This window comes from Syngnathoides biaculeatus, chromosome 6 (assembly GCF_019802595.1).
Source record: "Syngnathoides biaculeatus isolate LvHL_M chromosome 6, ASM1980259v1, whole genome shotgun sequence".
In the NCBI taxonomy this organism is placed as follows: Eukaryota; Metazoa; Chordata; class Actinopteri; order Syngnathiformes; family Syngnathidae; genus Syngnathoides; species Syngnathoides biaculeatus.
Window position 1 is genome coordinate 15,548,936 of NC_084645.1, and position 19,465 is coordinate 15,568,400.

The window sequence follows — 19,465 nt, forward strand, 5'->3', positions numbered from 1 at the left end:
GTGGTCAGATGAGACCAAAATGGAACTTTTTTGTCATAATTCCACTAACCGTCTTTGGAGGAAGACGAATGATGAGTTCCATCCCAAGAACACCATCACAACTGTGAAGCATCGGGTGGTAGCATCATGCTTGGGGGGTGTTTTTCTGCACATGGGATAGGACGACTGCACTGCATTAAGGACAGGATGACCGTGGCCATGATTTGTGAGATTTTGGGGAACAACCTCTTTCCCCCAGTCAGAGCATTGAAGATGGATCGTGGCTGGGTCTTTCAACATGATAATGACCCAAAGCACACAGCCAGGAAAACCAAGGAGTAGCTCCATAAGAAGCATATCAACGTTCTGGCGTGGCCCAGCCAGTCTCCAGACCTAAACCTAATAGAAAACCTTTGGAGGGAGCTGAAATTTTGTGCTTCTCAGGGCCAGCCCAGAAACCTGTCTGATCTAGAGAAGATCTGAATGGAGGAGTGGGCCAAAATCCCTCCTGGAGTATGTACAAACCTGGTGAACAACTACACGAAACATTTGACCTTTGTAATTGCAGACAAAGCCCACTGTACCAAATATTAACATTGGTTTTCTCAGGTGTTCAAATGCTTATTTGCAGCTGTATCACACAAATAAATCATTAAAAAAATCATACATTGTAATTTCTGGATTTTTCTTTTTGGATTCTCTCAGAGTGGACATGCCCCTCTGATGAAAATTTCAGATCCTCCATGATATCTAAGTGGGAAAACTTGCAATATAGCAGGATGTTCAAGTACTTATTTTCTTTACTGTACATCGCAGCTCTCATCCAATGCCAGAAAAAAAGTAGTCAGTCGGTTGCTCTGTTCTTTAGCTGAATCCCCAAGTTTTCAGTTGTCCTCAACTTGCTTCGTGACAGTGCATTAAGTGAGAGACACATTCTCAAATGGTCCCCTTTTCTCTGAACATATCAGTGTGAGAGATTGCAATAAGAACTCCTTAATAAACTTTCCATCAGGAAACTTTCTTGGGCGACCTTGTGAGAAATTACATATTTTGTCCTGACGGTTACATCTCTGGGTGTGAAATGTTTTGTAAAAAATCCTCGTTGGCTTTGCAGTTTTATGACCACCGCATCAATCTCCCTTGCATGCGCTTCATCAGAGAGATTTCTATATTTATCCTCATGTTTGGTCATGTTGACGATTCAAATTGTAGTCTTAATAGAGAAACCTGTACCACAAATTAAGCACATGGGTTTACCTTTGACTTCTGTTAAGCAGTACCTTGCAGTCCATGTTTTGTTGAAAATACGGCATTCACTATCAATTTTTTATTTGTTTATTTATTTATTTATTTGTATCTTGAGGGTAACCTAGCTAGCATCACTTATAGCTTTGTACTTACACCCACGGCTCACTGCTTGTACGTGGGTCCATATGGACCTCAATACAAACTTAATGCTTTTAAAAATAAAAGCAAACAGTTGTATTGCATTTACGGGATAAATATTTTTTTCAATTGGTATTCTTATTCATGATTGGCCTCACCTTGGCCGGACACGGTCAGCCATTGTGCTCGATGTGGCCTGTGAGCCGTAGAATGCCCAGATCTGTGTACTTGTGTACTGTATACTGAGTACATTCAAAAGTATTCTCTAATCAGTTGGGTCATGTATTCTAATCAGTCAGGTCAAACCAACATTACAGCATGACAAAATCTAGCCAACATTACACCTTGACAAATAATGGGTGCATAGTCACTGTAAGTAAATGACTTCACACACACTGAAACTTTAGCGCAGGATTAGACAGAACACCGGCATCTTTGCATACAACCATGAGGGCTAACACTAGCTTGGTAGGGTACATAACATTTTGATGGCTGCTTACCGGGTGTATTGTATTAAAAGTAGGCAACATACCTCAAGTAGTTCTTGAATGATGAAAGTCCTATACGAATTACCGCTAACCATCACCATACATTTTTCCACATTTTGTTCTTGTAAAACCCGCGGTGTGGTCAATTGGTGTTGTCATTGTCATGGTAATAAATGTCTCCGGTCATGTTTGAGCTCAGCAGATAAAGACTGTGAAAAGGATGGGGTGGCATCGGAATACAAGATTTTTCACTGGTCTGACATCAGTTATGAAAGACTACATTTTTCTTATACTCTGATCCAGTCATTACTTGTTTGTCTCCTACTAAAAACCCAACGTCAAAATACACGTGACAAGGCTAAAAATAAACTTGCTTTTATATTCAAAGTTATTGTACACTATGGCAACGGAGAGTAAATGTCTTTTGTGGAGCTGATCAATAACGTGATTGTTCGGATCAGCGAATCATGATATTAAAGTCGGTCAGCATAAAATGCTAATTATCATCTGATACTGATAAAGACCATCAGATGTAAAGTGTAATGTTGACTATAGGAGTGCTGTTATCCAAAGGCGTAAATTTAATGGTGCTTTGAAACCTGGCTTTAAAAGTTCAAGATTTCTCAAAAAAATATGGTTCCAATGAAACGAACAAAATGAATCTATTTATCCATTTATCCATTTATTTATTTATTTTAGCCACATCTTCCAGCCTTAGCATGCAGCTAATTCAGGTCCAGTTAGCATGCTGGCTTAATAGGCATTAGAGGAGACTGAGACAGAGAAGAAAAGCACATTAGATAGTAATTCCAGCAACATCTTCTGGTATTGTTGCTTAAAGGTCTACTGACACCCCTATATACATTTTAATATTCATCGTTATGAAAATTACATATATTATTCACTTCAATGTCTGTACGAAAATCGTTTCGAGCCATATTTAGATGATATGCGTATCACTTCTAACTAACAACAGACTCCCCAACAATATGTATGACAGTATGTAGCGTACTCAGGAGGACCCATGCCGGGCGAAGTAACTACTTCAGGGGTGCCCAGACACTGGTGGCCGGTGGGAGGGAGAGGTCCTTTCTCCTCCTGCATGCGGCCAAACCACCTCCCCACCTTACCCACCTCTGCGGCAGCGATGAACAACACCGGGAGCGGTGGTGATGAACAACGACGGCCTTGGCGACACATCGAGACATTTAGCACCCCTGATTTACGGACTTTATTAAGCTATTATGACTTGGCTCTTTTAAGTTCTGAGAGAAGGATTACATTGTCCCCTCGTAACTATTATTTTTTTTTTTTACTAGCTCTATAGTATAGCGCTAGCACCAGTAGAAAAACTATGACTTGAATTTGAAAAAAGTCCCATTTTATTTTACAGTAAAGTAGGGTTTGGTGACTGCGCATTTGAAACTGGTGGGGTTTGATAGCGCCACCAATGTTAACAACCACTGCTCTATACACACCAGTCATTTCGAACCCACAAAGCTCTCGTCCTTTGCACCTGTACAATCCATTTTTCACGAACAACCAGGTCTTTTGGAAACGTGTGAAGAGTGAATCCATCCTCCCAAGTGTTGGAGCAAAATCCAGCAATACAACAAGATGGCATTTTGGCTAACACGCAGAAAAAAAACGGCTACTTTTCTGCTGGTAAAACTGATATAAACACACGAACCCGCCAGTGTGGGCGTCTGTAAAAAACGTCAATTACCTGCTTCTTCTCCAAAATGAATGCCTCGAGAGGATTTTCATGGCGGGAGATGTAAAAATCCATATACGTCAACATCATGATGATAAAATGGATGGGTCTAGTCCGGCTGCCTTTTTTTTTTCTATTAAAAACATACTAATAATGAAGCTTTATGTGTTGGTAGACCTTTGATAGAGCGTTAGGCGTTTGTAGTAGAACCATTTGGAGTCAGAAAATAACCTCAGAAATGTGTAACTATTACAATTCTACTGTAATACTATTACTGTGTACCTACAACACAAACTGGTTGAAAGCGAATGGCTACTGCATTCATTATCTCTGCAGCCACATCATCTTCAGCACACCAAAGCACATTTTATGTCTCATGATGATATTTACATCACACATAAAAAGAGCAAGTAGTGAATACTGATGTGACATGTTTGTCATGTTTACTCATTTTAGTTGGTTGTGAGCATGCAGTGCTGGGCAGGCTCTACACATTGGGGAGTGTGCTGCTGATTTATTATCATCTCTGGGCTGGCTAAATGAGGCCAAGTGAGATGGAAGAGATTAACTTACATAAAGCGCGATGGAGAGAGAAATTCTCGGAAGCCACCAGTGGCTCTTGACCTCCTACTATCTGCTGCTAAACCATGTTTTTGTTCATCTGGGCCTTCTCTGTGGATGGACATCACTCGATGGACACCACTAGTTATTTTGTGCATATTTGAAAAGGAACTGTCGTTGTGCGGCATTTTCTTGCGGAAGTACTGGGCAAGAGATTATTGATATTTTAACAAAGTCAAACTCGTTAAAATATTTTTTGCTGACGTTCCCTCTGCATTCCTCTAAAAAGATAACCATTAAGAGTTGTTCAGCAGTTAAAAGGACTTACAGTACTTCCACTTTGGTGACTTCGGAAGATGCTTTAAAATCTTCTTGATAGATTATGTAGTTGCTGCTAAGAAATACACCTTATTTTGTCTGTTCAAGTGCATCTTTTGGACTTTCCCCAGTTGTGGTAAAAGTATGTTCTCACCAAATCGTTGTCTCAGCTTCCTTCACAGCCTTCCTGTTAATACTGGTATCAAGAAGTAGGAGCACATTCACAAAGTAAAGTAAACTTTGCATGCTAACTCTCTGGTGTTTAGGATTACATGTTTAGTTTTCCACACTTCTCTTGTCAGCATGTCAGAGCAAACAAGTGAGTGACATTCCCCACATTAGTCAAATGTCGCCAGGTAACAATCAGCAGGTCAGAGATTTGTTCCGCTCTCAGGAGTTTAGGTGAATCTCTGACCTCGACTTGGGATGAGAACCAAATCAGCAGAGCACAAATTTGTGTAATTGAGGATTTGTGAAATAAATACAATCCGACTTCTATTTTCAGCTAAATTTAGCATCATGCACCCTGTCGTACACATCAATGTTGGTGATTGGAAAGTTGAACTTATTGTAGATCTTCTTCCCCTTTCATGCTGTACTTGAGGTTGTTAGTTTGTCATTGTCTGCAAGCAGCTAAATCTCGTTTGTTCTCAGTGTATACTTAATGTACACCTGCATCCTCCTGTTTTCATATGACCTCATATGACTTATGTGTGCCCCCACTCTTTCATCGCCCAACACTGTAACAAACACTCTCCCTCATTGTTCACAGGAAGTCTTTGTCACTCACTGAAACAAAATGTGAACACAGGAAGTGCTGCCTTCTCTCGCCAACAGTCTGTCACTCAGCTGGCTTTATCAGAATGCAGCAGCGTGAGCTTTTGGCTCATACCACAAACGTCTTGGTCTGTTGCTTGCTGTGCTTGTGGATCTCTGTGGGAACCATGTTGTCAGTGAAGCTTCACTTGTGCAGCTCTGTTGGCTGCTGTTCTCTTCCCTATCTCTGAAAACAATTATGCACGCCTTAGGCTGGCAGCATGGAGTTTATGACGTAAAACTAAATAGCTCAAAACATATTCATTTTAAACAAGACTTTAACACACAGTTTTCTCGCAGTAGTTCTTAGTATTTCTCAAAGCAAATGAATAGCATTTTCTTGACTATACACAAACCTTATTGAAGCTCTAATTGTGTAGTTGTCTGTGTGGCTTGCATTATTATTAGCTGAGGAGAGCTGGGGTCAATGTTGCATAGAGGTCACCTCACAGCTCTGTGTTGCACTGAGGCTCGAATGCATACTCACACGTAACTGTTGCATAACCACGGTTGTTAACAATTCAGCAATTTGTACGCTTCTGCATGCATGTGTCAGTATTCATGATAGGAGTCAGGAAGTATTTTTTCAATGAAATCAGATACAAAATCATAAGCCAGGACGCACTGCATTGGATCGGTTTTAAAAAAAAACAAATTATTCATACAAACGTGTCTGAATGTGAAGAAATTTCATTTAAGTTCTATTAGTTATTGCAGGTTTTTCCATCATTATAGAATTTAGGTTAGCCACATCTGCAGTGGTGCTTTTGAGCAATTTTTCATAATCTTTGTCTCAAAAGGATTTTCTGTCTGTTGTAGTACTAGAGTGGCTCCAACTAGCGCAGACAAATTCATTATTTGTGTGTTTTAACTTACTTGAGTGTGTAACGATGATTCTGATGCTGATTTCCTCTTATAAGCCAGGTTGTACAATACTGGAACTAAGTTTTGGTGGGCTGTAGAAATATAGAAAAAAAATACTGAAACATGACTAGTAATCGCGGACAGCACAGTGGAGCAGTTGGAAAGTGTTGGCCTCACAGTTCTGAGGACCCGGGTTCAATTCCAGCCCTCCCTGTGTGGAGTTTGCAAGTTGTCCCGTGCCTGCGTGGGTTTTCTCCGGGCACTCCGGTTTACTCCCACATCCTAAAACCTGCAAGATTATTTTGGACTCTCTAAATTGCCCCGAGGTGTGAATGTAAGTGTGGCTGTTTGTCTCTATATGCCCTGCGATTGGCTGGCAACCAGTTCAGGGTGTACCCTGCCTCCTGCCTGTTAACAGCTGGGATAGGTAGGCTTCAGCACTCCTGCGATTGTTGTGAGGATAAGTGGGTAAGAAAATGGATGGATGGATGTACTAGTAATTGCAACAATACCCATTCAGTTTAATAGTTATTCCCTAATTTCTTCACACAGCCATAAGTATTCAGACCCTTTGCTTTGGTACTGTCATCCTGTCATCTTTGAAGTTTCCGTACCTTGATCGGAGTCCAGTTGTGTTTAGTTATCCTGATTGGACTTAATTAGGAAAGTACGCGGCTTTCCATATAACACCTTAGAGCTCACAATGCATGTCAGAGCAAATGAGAATCACAAGGTCCAAGGAAGTGCCTGAAGAGCTAGAGACAGAAATGTGGCAAGGCACAAAGCTGGGCAAGGTTAGAAAAAACAATTCTGCTGCCCTTAAGGCCTCCATAATCCTTAAATGGAAGACATTTGGGACAACTGGAACCTTTCCGAGAGCTGACCGTCCGGCCAAACTGAGTAATTGGCGGAGCAAAGAGTAGTAAAGAACAACCTAAAGATCACCGTGGTTGAGCTCCATAGATGCACATGGGTAGAAAGTTCCAGAAACTCAGCCATCACTGCAGCCCACCACCATATTGGGTTTTATGGCAGAGTGGCCCCACGGAAGCTTCTCGTCTGTACAAGACATAAAAGCCCGTATGAAGTTTGCTAAAAAATACCTGAAGGACTCCAACATGAAGAGAAATAAAATTTTCCGGTTTGATCAGACCAATATAGAACTTTTTGGCGTTAATTCTAAGTGGTACAGTGCCTTGTGAAAGTATTCGGCCCCCTTGAACTTTCAACATTTTGACACATTTCAGACTTCAAACATAAAGGTATAAAATTATTTTTTTTTTATCAAGAATCAATAACAGGTGGGACACAATCATGAAGTGGAACGAAATTTATTGGCTATTTTGTACTTTTTTTTAACAAATAAAATACTCAAAAGTGGTCCATGCAATATTATTTGACCCCTTTACTTTCAGTGCAGCAAACTCACTCCAGAGGTTCTGTGAGGATCTCTGAATGGTCCAATGTTGACTGATGATGATAAATGGAATCCACCTGTGTGTAATCAAGTTTCTGTATAAATGCACCTGCTCTGTGATAGTCTCAGGGTTCTATTTAAAGTGCAGAGAGCATTATGAAGACCAGGGAACACACCAGGCAGGTCCGAGATAATGTTGTGGAGAAGTCCAAGCCGGATTCAGATACAAAAAACTGCGAATCTACCAAGACCCGGCCGTCCATCTAACCTTTCACCTCGAACAAGGAGAAGACTGATCAGATATGCAGCCAAGAGGCCCATGATCACTCTGTATGAACTGCAGAGAGTCTGTCCATGGGACAACAATCAGTCATACACTGCACAAATCTGGCCTCTATGGAAGAGTGGCAAGAAGAAAGCCATTTCCTAAAAAGTCTTATTTAAAGTTTGCCACAAGCCACCTGGGAGACACACCAAACATGTGGAAGAAGGTGCTCTGATCAGAGGAAACCAAAACGAACTTTTTGGACACAATCCAAAACGATATGTCTGGTGTAAAATCAACACAGCTCATCACCATTAACACACCATCCCCACTGTCAAACATGGTGGTGGCAGCCTCATGGTTTGGGCCTGCTTTTCTTCAGCAGTGACGGAGAAGATGGTAAAAATTGATGGGAAGATAAATGGAATTCTGGAACAAAACCTGTTGAAGTCTGCAAAAGACCTCAGACTGGGACAGAGATTTATCTTTCAACAGAACAATGATCCAAAACATAAAGCCAAATCTACAATGGAATGGTTCACAAATAAACGTATCCAGTTGTTAGAATGGCCAAGTTAAAGTCCAGGCCTGAATCCAATCGAGAATCTGTGGGGAGAGCTGAAAACTGCTGTTCACAAACGCTCTCCATCCAACCTCACTGAGCTTGAGCTGTTTTGCAAGGAAGAATGGGCAAGAATTTCAGTCTCTCAATGTGCAAAACTGATAGAGACATACCCCAAATGACTTGCAGCTTTAATTGACCCCTCCGTACAGGGCACTTAACCACGCCTCCTGAAGTGACGTCACGCCACGTGCGCTGACGTAAGACAAACAGTAAAAATGGCAAATACAATACAATACATTCTGAACTGAGACAGACTCCATGCTTCTCATTTCATTCAAATCAACGATATATTATAGATTCTAAATACAATACATTCTTAACTGAGAGAGACACCATGCTTCTGATTTCATTCAATCATTCACACGTAGCAATGTTATGCTAGCGGAGAACGTCTCATTCATTTATACGAAACATGTATTAAAAATTTAGGGCATATCTTCGTGCAAACACAGTCTGGTTAAGCTTCTGGCCGCGAGCCAGCAAGAAATCAATACGTTTGTCCAGTCCGATCATCGCTAAATATCGCTCAACAAAGAATAAGCGTGTCAATCGTTCACACGTAGCTGTGTTATGCTAGCGGGGAACGTCTCATTTATTTATACGAGACGTGGATTAAAAATCAAATTTAGGGCATATCTTCGTGCAAACACAGTCTGGTTAAGCTTCTGGCCGCGAGCCAGCAAGAAATCAATACGTTTGTGCAGTCCGATCATCGCTAAATATCGCTCAACACAGATCAAGTGTGTCAATCATTCACACGTAGCTATGTTATGCAAGCGAAGAACTGATAATTCATTTATATGAGACATGTATTGAAAATTAAATATAGGGCTTACCTTCGTGCAAACATATGTGTTCCAGTTGATATTAGATGGATTTAGTTGATGATGCGGTCTTCCACAAAGTTTGATCCATCGGAGGCATTTTTCGTACTGGGTCTTCAGTTTTGGAAAGGGTACGAATCGAACTCCACCAACTAGCCTTTCAGGATACCTGTCGTCACTATTACAAGGTCCGTGACTACACCTCTTAACCATATTTTTTGTTAAATAACCCAAATACGTGATAAAACGCTAACTAACCCTATACTGGACCATGCAATGTTGTCTGAGAAAATGGCGGGAGCAAAAACGGGCTTTGGTTTATGCAGATCTCTGGCCTCTGATTGGTCAGTGACGCGGATTGCGCAATATCCACGGAGGGGTCAATTGCAGCAAAAGCTGGCGCTACAAAGTATTAATGCAAGGGGGCTGAATAATATTGCATGCCCCACTTTTTAGGTTTTTGTTAAAAGTTTTAAAAATATCCAATAAACTTTGTTCCACTTAATGATTGTGTCCCACTTGTTGTTGATTCTTGACAAAAAAATGAACATTTTACCTTTGTTTGAAGCCTGAAATGTGGCTTAAGTTGAAAAGTTTAAGGGGGCCAAATACTTTCACAAGGCACTGTATGTGTGGAGAAAACCAGGCACTGCTCATCACCTGTCCAATACAGTACCAACAGTGACGCATCGTGGTGACAGTGTTGTGCATTTGGCACAGGGGTGAGTTTCAGCTGGAGGGATCGGACGACTGGTTATATTTGAAGGAATGATGAATGCGGCCAAGTACAGGGATATCCTGGCTGAAAACCTTCTCTAGAGTGCTCAGGACCTCAGACTGGTCTGAAGGTTCACCTTCCAACAAGACAATGACCCTAAGCGCATAGCTGAAATAACGGAGTCACTTCAGAACAACTCAGTGACTGTTCTTGAATGGCCCAGCCAGAGCCCTGACTTAAACCAAATTCAACATCTTTGGAGAGACCTGAAAAAGCCTGTCCACCAAGATTCACTTTCCAACCTGACAGAAATAGAGAGGATCTGCAAGGAGGAATTCCACAAATCCAGGTGTGAAAAATCTGTTGCATCATTCCCAAAAAGACTCATTGCTGTATTAGCTCAAAAGGGTGCTTCTACCAAATACTGCGTAAAGGATCTGAATACTTGTGGTTATGATCTATTTCAGTTTTTCTTTTTTAATGCTTTGCCAAAAAAAAAATTATTCTGCTGAATCAATATGTGGTTATGTGTACACATTAGTAAGGGGGAAAAATAATGATTTGAACAAAAGGCTGCAAAATAACTGAAACGTTTTAAGGGTGTCTGAATACTTTCACCCATTTTGTTCATAACTTTTATGGACAGAATTTCTAGGTGCAGCCGAGGCGTAGTGTGTCCGGTTTGGTGGCCTCAGCATCGCATCTCTGCTCTGTGCAGATTATGTGGTTCTGTTGGCTTCATCAAGCCGTGATCTCCAACTCTCACTGGAGCGATTCACAGCAGAGTGTGCAGCAGCTGGGATGAGAATCAGCACTTCTAAATCCAAGACTATGGTCCTCAGTCGGAAAAGGGTTGTTTGTCCTCTCCAAGTCTGAGATGAGATCCTTCCCCAAGTGGAGGAGTTCCAGTATGATGGGGTCTTGTTCATGAGTGAGGGAAGAATGGAGCGGGAGATCGACAGACAGATCGGTGCAGCGACTGCTGTGATGCAGACTTTGTATTGGTCCGTTGTGGTAAAGCAGGACCTAAATTTACCAGTCGATCTACGTTCCTACCCTCACCTAGGAGCATGAGCTGTGGGTCGTGACCGAAAGAACAAGATCCTGGATACAAGCGGCCAAAATGAGTTTCCTCCACAGGGTGTCCAGGCTCTCCCTTAGAAGATAGGGTGAGAAGCTCGGTCATCTGTGCCGCGACTCCTCCACATTGAGAGGAGCCAGATGAGGTGGCTGGTGCATCTGATTCAGATACCTCCTGGACACCTCCCTGATGAGGTGTTCCGAGGATCTTCCACCGGAAAGAGACCCCGAGGACGACCCAGGACACGCTGGAGAGACAATGTCTCTCGGCTGGCTTGGGAATGCCTTAGGATCCTTCCGGAAGAGCTGGAAGAAGTGGCTGGGGAAAGGGAAGTCTGGGTATCCTTGCTGAAGCTACTCTCCCCGCGACTCAACCCGGAAAATTGGTAGATAATGGATGGATGAATACTTTTGGTACCCCACTGTACATGTGCTCTGTGTACTTCCTCTGGTACAGTAAATCAGCAATAAAAATTATGTTGTCTCTTGAGGAAGGTTACTAGGTACCAGCTAGAACGAATAGATGGAGCAGGACTACAGAAAATGAACCAGTGAGCATGAAATTAGATCTTGTTGTTGCATAATGATCCCTCGGAGGCTCTACATAGGCTCTTTCCGGTAATGTATCACATCACTATATCAAGAGGCTGCAGTATTGACCTGGTGGTCCCAGTCCACCAGTGGCTAGAGAAACTATAATCAATAGTACTCATTATATTTTTTTCTCTTCTCAAGAGCATTAGAATTGGAAATGTCTGAAATGTCGTGCATCATTTTTTTTCCTCCCACATCTCTTGTAATATATTATTTTTTTGTGCATTATCCCTTTTCAACACTAGCCGGCACTCAAATGCTTCTGTCCTTGCCCCTCTCGCTCATCTCTACTCCTTTCTTTGCTCCTTCCCTCTCTCCGAACCTTTCTCTCACTGCCTCTTACCATGCTAATTTTTTGCACAATTGTAATGACTGACAAATATGAGCTAGAGTGACTTTATAGAGTGGAGTATTTTTGGCTATCTTCTTTGAAGAGTTACACACACACACACACACACACACACACACACACACACACACTTTTCCTTGGAGACTGGGTTGAAATGGCTCTTGGTTTCTGACCCCTGATCTATACCGTAGGTTTTAAAAATAATGCAAGCCTTAATTTCTGTTCACTCATTAACTTCTTTGGAGTTATTCCAGCACATTACAAGTATTGAGATTTCAGATTATTATTTTTTTTTAACTAGCCTCCATCGGAACTTGTTGCATGAAAACTGATACTACCAAGGGCTATTCCAGTTATAAGGTCTGCCAAAAGCGTGACCATGTGGATTAAACAAGCCTTTGTGGGTTAAATGTTTGGAGGAATTTATAACAATTCCTGTTTTTTTTTCCCTTAAATCACAGGCCAATCAGAAACTCTCATCCCATGACATAATGTAACGTTGTTGACATTTTACTAAGTTTGAGTATTCTTGCACCGTATTCAGGCAAATTAAGTATGACAAAAATCAGGATATATGTATGTTTTACACAACTTTCAAGATTTTAGTCTGGGCAGCAAAATAGAGAGTTGTTGAAGGAAAAATGTTTATTTGAGACTGAGTTCCTGTGGTTTAACCTACTAAAGAAGGATGGTCATAATAAGACTGACCAACTCATGGCGTCGTCCAGCCTGGGCATACATACAGTATAAAATAGACCCTTTCATACTGCTTTACTAAGTGTCACATATACTGTGCCTCGAACTGTATCCAGTGTATGCACACTCCACACTTAACTCAGTACAGTGCATTCTTGGTGACTTGGCGGTGCCCCCTTGTGTACATTAAATTGTATATATTTTTGGGCAATAGAGCAAGGTGTGTTGAATGTGACACACAAAGTGTTTCCTGTCAATAAAAGCACTGGGGAACTTGGGCATACAGAAACCTTGTTTACTTCTAGAGCTGGTCAAAGATTGCATGATGCAGTCAAGTTTCTTTGACCACAGTTCAATGTGTGTGCTTGTGAAAAGTATTCCTGGAAACCCTATGTGTTTTTTAAGCAGCCAGGGCACAGCAGTCTGTCATGATTTTTCTTTTTCTAGTGGATAAACAGAGAAGAGGCTTATTTTCCTTAGCTTTAATAAAACACCTTCAAAGTCCCCCATGGTAAAAAGCGAAAGAAGAGGAAAAGAACTTTAAATACATTATAGTATGCAATGGCAACGCTCCCAAGTGAAACATGTACTGAAAGAGCACAGTTGGAAAGCATTGCGCTTGCAGGATTCCGAGGGAAGGAAAGGGCGTTCAAGTTGGGGGTGGGGTGCGGTGGGGTGAGTTGTGTACTGGATAGAAAGGTTTGCAAAATAAGGAAGAAACCTAAATGTACCTTGATGGAAGGGGTGCAAAATAAGCAATAAAATAAAGGATAGAAAAATGCCGGAAAAAGGGGTGGATTAAAGCTAAACAAGAAGAAGGGCGTCGTATAGAGAGGCATTAATCAAAAAAAAAAAAAAAAAACCTTTTTGGTCTGCAATTTCCACCCTCTTTAAGTAGAATCCAAACCACATGCAAGTGTGTCCTGTATGCTCCAGAGTCCTCTTATCCTCAATTACTCAGCATCTTCCTTTTCTCTTCCAGTAGAATCCAAAGCAGATGCAAGTGTGTCCTGTATGCTCCAGAGTCTTCTTATCCTCAATTACTCAGCATCTTCATTGTCTCTTCCCAGTAGTAACTGGAGTAGTGAGTGATACAACTCATCAGCAGTTCTCCTGCTAGGGTTCTTCCATAGAAATGAACAAACTTGGACACATTGAAATCACCACTAAGTGCTTTGCAAAAGTGGAGGAGAACCCAGACACGTTCTGCTTTGCATTCGCATGATGCCATATTGACTGCTTTTAAACCTACCGTTGACTGAAATCTTCACTTTTTGTTCTCCCTGCTTTAACTCTACCAAAGACACAAACTCCTAAGCCCAAGTTCCCGTGCAGCCCTATCAAATTGTCCTTATCCTTGACAGATTTTTTTAATTGTTTTTTTTTTCAGATATTTTAGGTTCAGCTCAAAACATTAATATGAGACAGAAGTTCAGAATTCCAGCTTTTATCTCATGGTGTTTATGTCTAGATGTGTCAACACAGGACAGATCATCTTTTGTTTGCGGGGACTGTCGATGCTTAGTGTGTAGGCCACCTCATGAAGCAAGTTACTATGAAGAGCAATGAAGTTACCATAAAGTGAAACCCTCCTTCCATTAGCAAGTGCATTAGAGATGAAACGTGGCTGGGTCTTTCACATGGCAATGATCCCAAACAGACTGCCCGGGCAATCAAGGAGTGACTTCATAAGAAGCATTTCAAGGTCCGAGACAGAGATCCCAAACAGACCCCCAGGGCAGCGAAAGGTTGAGTTCATAAGAAGCATTTCAAGGTCATAGAGTGCCCTAGCCAGTCTCCAGATCAGAAAATCTTTAGAGGGAGTTGAAAGACTTTGTTGCTCAGCGACAACCCCAAAATATCACTGCTCTTGAGGAGATCTGCACAGAAGACTTGGCTAAAATACCAGCAACAGTGTGTGAATACCTTGTACAGACGTACAGAAATTCTTTGACAGATATTTTCCACCAGGAAATTGTGAATACATTCTTTAAAAATATGTTGTGATTTGGTAGATTTGGTTTCTCATGTTGTCTCTCATCGGTGAGGTATAGCTATGATGAAAATTACAGGCTTGTCTCATATTTTTAAGTGGGAGAACTAGTACAATTGGTGTCTGACTAAATACTTTTTTGCCCTTCTGTATATAGGCCACTCTAAAAGTATTGGAATTGCAAGGTCAATTTTTGTTGTATACTGAAGATATTTGGGTTTCAGATCAAAAGATGAATATGAGACAAATGTTCAAAATTCCAGCTTTGATTACATGGTATAGCATAACATCTAGATATGTTAACCAACTCAGGACAGAGTACCTTTTGTTTCAAGCCACTCACTTTTCAAGTGAGCAAAAGTATTGGAATGTGACTGATGGGTGTTTCTACGTGCTCATTTGTTGCCTTTTAGATTAATCACTTTAACAACGGATGGTGCTTGTGTTTGGCTTTGGGTTTCCCCCTCCGAAAACTGCATTTGCGGTTCAGCAAACATGAAGACCAAAAAGTTATCTATAAGAGAAAAGCAAACCATTTTGAAGTTGAGAGAAGAGGTAGAATCAATTGGAGCTATAGCACAAACATTGGGAATAGCCATTACAACAATTTGGAATGTCCTGAAAAAGAAACAACTGTACTGAGCAACACACACTGAACAGGTCCTCCAAGGGTATCAACATTAGTTGATGACGGAAACATTATGAGAGCTGTGAAGAAACAACCAAAAGACAACACACAAGAGTGGCTTGTGGATGTTCAAAAAAGACTTCAAGAGAACAAATATATAGGCTGTACCATTTAGATGGAAATCACTTATCACTAAAACTAATCAGAAGGGCAGATTGAATTTTGCAATGTAGTCAGAAATGAGCCACAAATGTTTTGAAACAAAGTTTTATGGACAGATGAGACCAAGGTTTTACACAATCAAGATTTTTGGGTCTGATCACCAATCAGCAAGTTAAAAAAAAAAAATAAAATAACCAATCACTGAGCCAATCACAAGCTAGAGCAATGAGTTTATTGAAATTACCTGTTCTTCGGTGTGTATATACTTGTTTTCTTAATTGTTCAAAAATATATTTACAATAAATAATGTATCTTTCTTAATCTATTTATGCTAGTGAGGCATAGCAACAGACAGAGCAAATTAACAGTCTTCTATTCGATGGCAATTAATGTATGTACTTTTTTTGACATTTTTGTTTGTTGGTGTCCTGCAGCCCAAGTTTCTTTCGGCTTGTCCCTTTCAGGCTCGCCACAGCGTGTCATCTCAGATGAACGCACATATATGTTTGGCACAAATTTTACACCGGATGCCCTTCCTGACGCAACCCTTCTCAGGGAGTGAGATACGAACCCACAACCCCTGGTTTACAAAACCAGTGCTCCAACCACTGAGCTCCGGGGCCTCTTGGTGTGCTGCAGCCTATCCTAGGTAATTTTGGTTGAATGGCAGGATACACCCTGAATTTTTTGCCAGTCAGTTGAAGGCCACATATAAGCTATCATTCATTCACATTCACACCTACGAGCAGTTGAGAGTCTTCAGTTAACCTACCATGCCTGTTTGCGGACTGTGGAAGGAAACCGGAGTACCCTAAGAAAACTCGCGCGAGCATGGAAAGAACATACAAACTCCACACAGGTGAGGCCAGAGTTGAATCCAGGACCTCAGATCTGTTAGGTGGTTGTGCTAACCAGTCGTTCACCGTGCTGTTCCCTCCCCAATATGGCCAAGAGAAATTGAATGCATAAAAGGGGGCCTTAAAGAGGATTTTTCAAAAGATAATTTTAATAATATTCTACTGTTAGGTCATACAAAAAGTTTTGACATATGACAATGTATTTTTTTGGTGGGATGGACTTCAAATGTTACCTTTTTGTTGAGTAATTAATTTTATGTTTCTAAAAGTAGTTTATTTTTAAATGTATGACCACTAAGAATGTTCACATTTTACTTAAAGGTTTTATGATGGCTGCACCTTAACTTAGGAGCTCTTTCATTGTCAATAAAAAAAAAGTTCTGCATTTGAATTTGGCAGGGACAGAACATCTAGTCTAATTACAGTGTCAGTTGTACCTATGCTGGTCAAATATTAACCATATGGCTTGATTGATTTGCTTTGGACTAGTATTAGCCAATATACAGGTCCTAGCACACTTTGATTGACTAGCGACCAGTCCACGGTGTACTTTTCCTTTGGTTTGAGGTTAGTTGTGAGAAAGGCTCTGACTCCATGTGACCCTGAACAGTATAAACAGAGAAAACTGATAGACGCTTAGCTCCCTGTTGTTTTCTGTCTTTGCTACGTGAGATTGTCAACATCGCGAAGGTTTCATTTATTAAAAATGTAAAAATATGCCTGCGTACACGCATATCACATAATGAAGTACTAAATGCCATTAGTGGTTCTTGAGTCCTATTCTTGGCCTAAAATCTTTGTCACTCTTCAGGCTTGGACAAGTGCTCTGTTGAGAAGTAGTTGCCAGATATCTGTAAATGTATACCAGTAGGCTCATGGGCAGAGGTAAAATGAGTGCGCCTCATCCAATGAATTGGGAAACCGTCTCATCAAAAGTGATTTCGCTCCCATCCCCCTTATACACGCACACACTCACACGCACACACTCACACACACACACACACACACACATGCATGCACACACACACACGTACACACACAAAGACATTTTGCTGACGTCATGTGGTTGGTATGGTTTGCACATTGTTGTGGAGTTGATGTTTTTCATGGTGCCCTGAGATGATTGTGTGACTGTTGAGACAAAGCTGCCGTTGCCTCCAAGCACACTCATGCACGCTTTTAACACCGGCCCATTTGTCTTGATTTGAACTCCACTGCAGCCGATCGCGCGCATGTCACTGATACACGGACTCTTTGTGCTTGGAATTCATACTGTGAGCCTGCCCCGTGGAAACTACCAGAGGAGGGGTGTGAAAGAGCAGTGTGAAGCGAGAGGGTAAGATAATCGGAAAGGTGTTGAGCAGCGAGCAACTCCGTTTTGTTCTGTGTCTGTGGCCGGCAGCCATCCACAACAGCAACGACTGGAGTATTGCTTTTTTGAGGCACCGCCTAAACGCTTCTACATCGCACCATTCTGGATTTCTTCATCCGTTTCCTGTTGTCCAGGATGAGGTTCAAAAGGAACGGCTCTTACACGTTAAATAGGTAAGATGGTGCTGTGCGCCAAGCTATTTAATGTCACGCGTATGGGGAAGAAGATGTGGGTGGGAGGCAGCTGTTTGTTATAGCTTCCTGCAATGAATCACTTTTCTAAGGAACTGCTTCATAGTCTCATTGTTGCTCTGCATTATGAAGACATATGTGGGACCTACACATTGATGGAGTGCCATTTAGGTCCAGTTAATGTATTTAAAAAGATGCCATTTCCCCTGCCTGATAAAAATGTTTTGACTACACCATTTTCCCCTCTTGGGTATGCATTTGTTTCTTGGTGAAACCTGTTGTTCTTGTTTAACAGTTGGTGGGCTCTCTCTTTTGTTAATCTTTTGCAGATGTGTTTCCATTGTCATCTCTTTTTCCTTACCCCCTCTTTTTCCATCGGTGAAATGCTCCTTCTGGTGTACCAATGACCTACGACTTTGTATGTGCTTGGTCTTACAGGTCTCATTCTCCTCTACCTCATCCCACTTTTCTCTGTGATGATAGTCATTGCCTTCATCCTATTGTTTCAGTACAGGAGTACACATTGGGGTGGTGCGGTTGAGTTTTGTTCTTGTCTTTTGCTCAAAGTTTAAAACTCTTTGAAAAGACATATTTGTCCTTTTGCCTCTAATGCATAATTTCAATGTCGATGCCATGCTTTTATTGTTTGAATTATGTGAACGGGTGATAAATTCAGGGGTAAAGTCACACATAAACCCCAAAGACCTTGCTCATATTTTTTGAATATTTTGTTTAATGCCAGTTTCACTCCTAGCACTCAGTCACTCCTTTTCCTCTTTTGCCTCGTTAGTGGGCACATGGCCTTCCGCTGGTCATAATACACAGACAAAACCTACATCCTGCCTTTTAGAGCTGTGCATAAATTCCAAGCACCCCTATCAACGCATGTGCACACACCTCATCACACAAACAAAATTGAGAACAATGTATTTGCAATTCACTCTTGAATTTTCCTTAATTTAATCTCTGTTGAATCTATTTACCCTTACATATGGAATTTCCCTAAATTTATTTTATCTCTCTGTCTGAAATGTATTATGCATGCTCAATTGCATATATCCCTACACATCTTGCACTTTAGCCGCAGCATCTGGCCACAGGCCTCCGAGAAGGAGGTGGAGCGATGACGTCACTGGATGGAAAATTGCTTTGCTGGGCTGCTGCGGTTTTTCTCTAATTGCCAAACAAAAACTAGCAAGTGGTAATCAAGTGTTCTTTCATTGGCCCAGAGCACAAACCCATGTTTGTTTTCAAAGGAGTACTTTCCTTCAACTGAAGGTGCTTCAGCCCATCTTATCTTTTTCTTGGCAGGCTGCATTTATTTTTTTTCCCATGAGAAGGATGGATTGACTCTACCGGTCTGACATTCAGCGTCAGCATTCAGCAGTGTCATCCACCTTCGTCGCACTGTTGGCGCCAGCATGAGCCTTTTGATTACTGCAGCCCCACTCCAATTGTATGTGTGTTTTGTTCTATCAAGTAAATAGAAAATGATTTGCAGACATAGTGTCCTTCACCTTATTTGTCTGTAGTGTACCTTGCAGTGATTGGCTCGCTTCCCGGGGGCT

General features: G+C 41.3%; 1 protein-coding gene across 2 annotated transcripts in view; it reads left to right on the plus strand.

Annotated features, from left to right (window-relative positions):
* Window positions 1–19,465, plus strand: part of mob2a (MOB kinase activator 2a) — an 87,044-nt gene that overhangs the window by 19,294 nt on the left and 48,285 nt on the right. The window contains exon 1 of one of the 2 annotated variants that reach the window (XM_061822990.1): window positions 17,827–17,879. The exons of the other annotated variant lie outside the window; for it this stretch is intronic. Within the exon in view, the coding sequence (XP_061678974.1) occupies window positions 17,842–17,879 (38 nt within the window). The 5' untranslated portion in view covers window positions 17,827–17,841. Of the gene's footprint in view, window positions 1–17,826; window positions 17,880–19,465 lie in introns of those variants that run through there. 2 annotated transcript variants of the gene reach the window in all.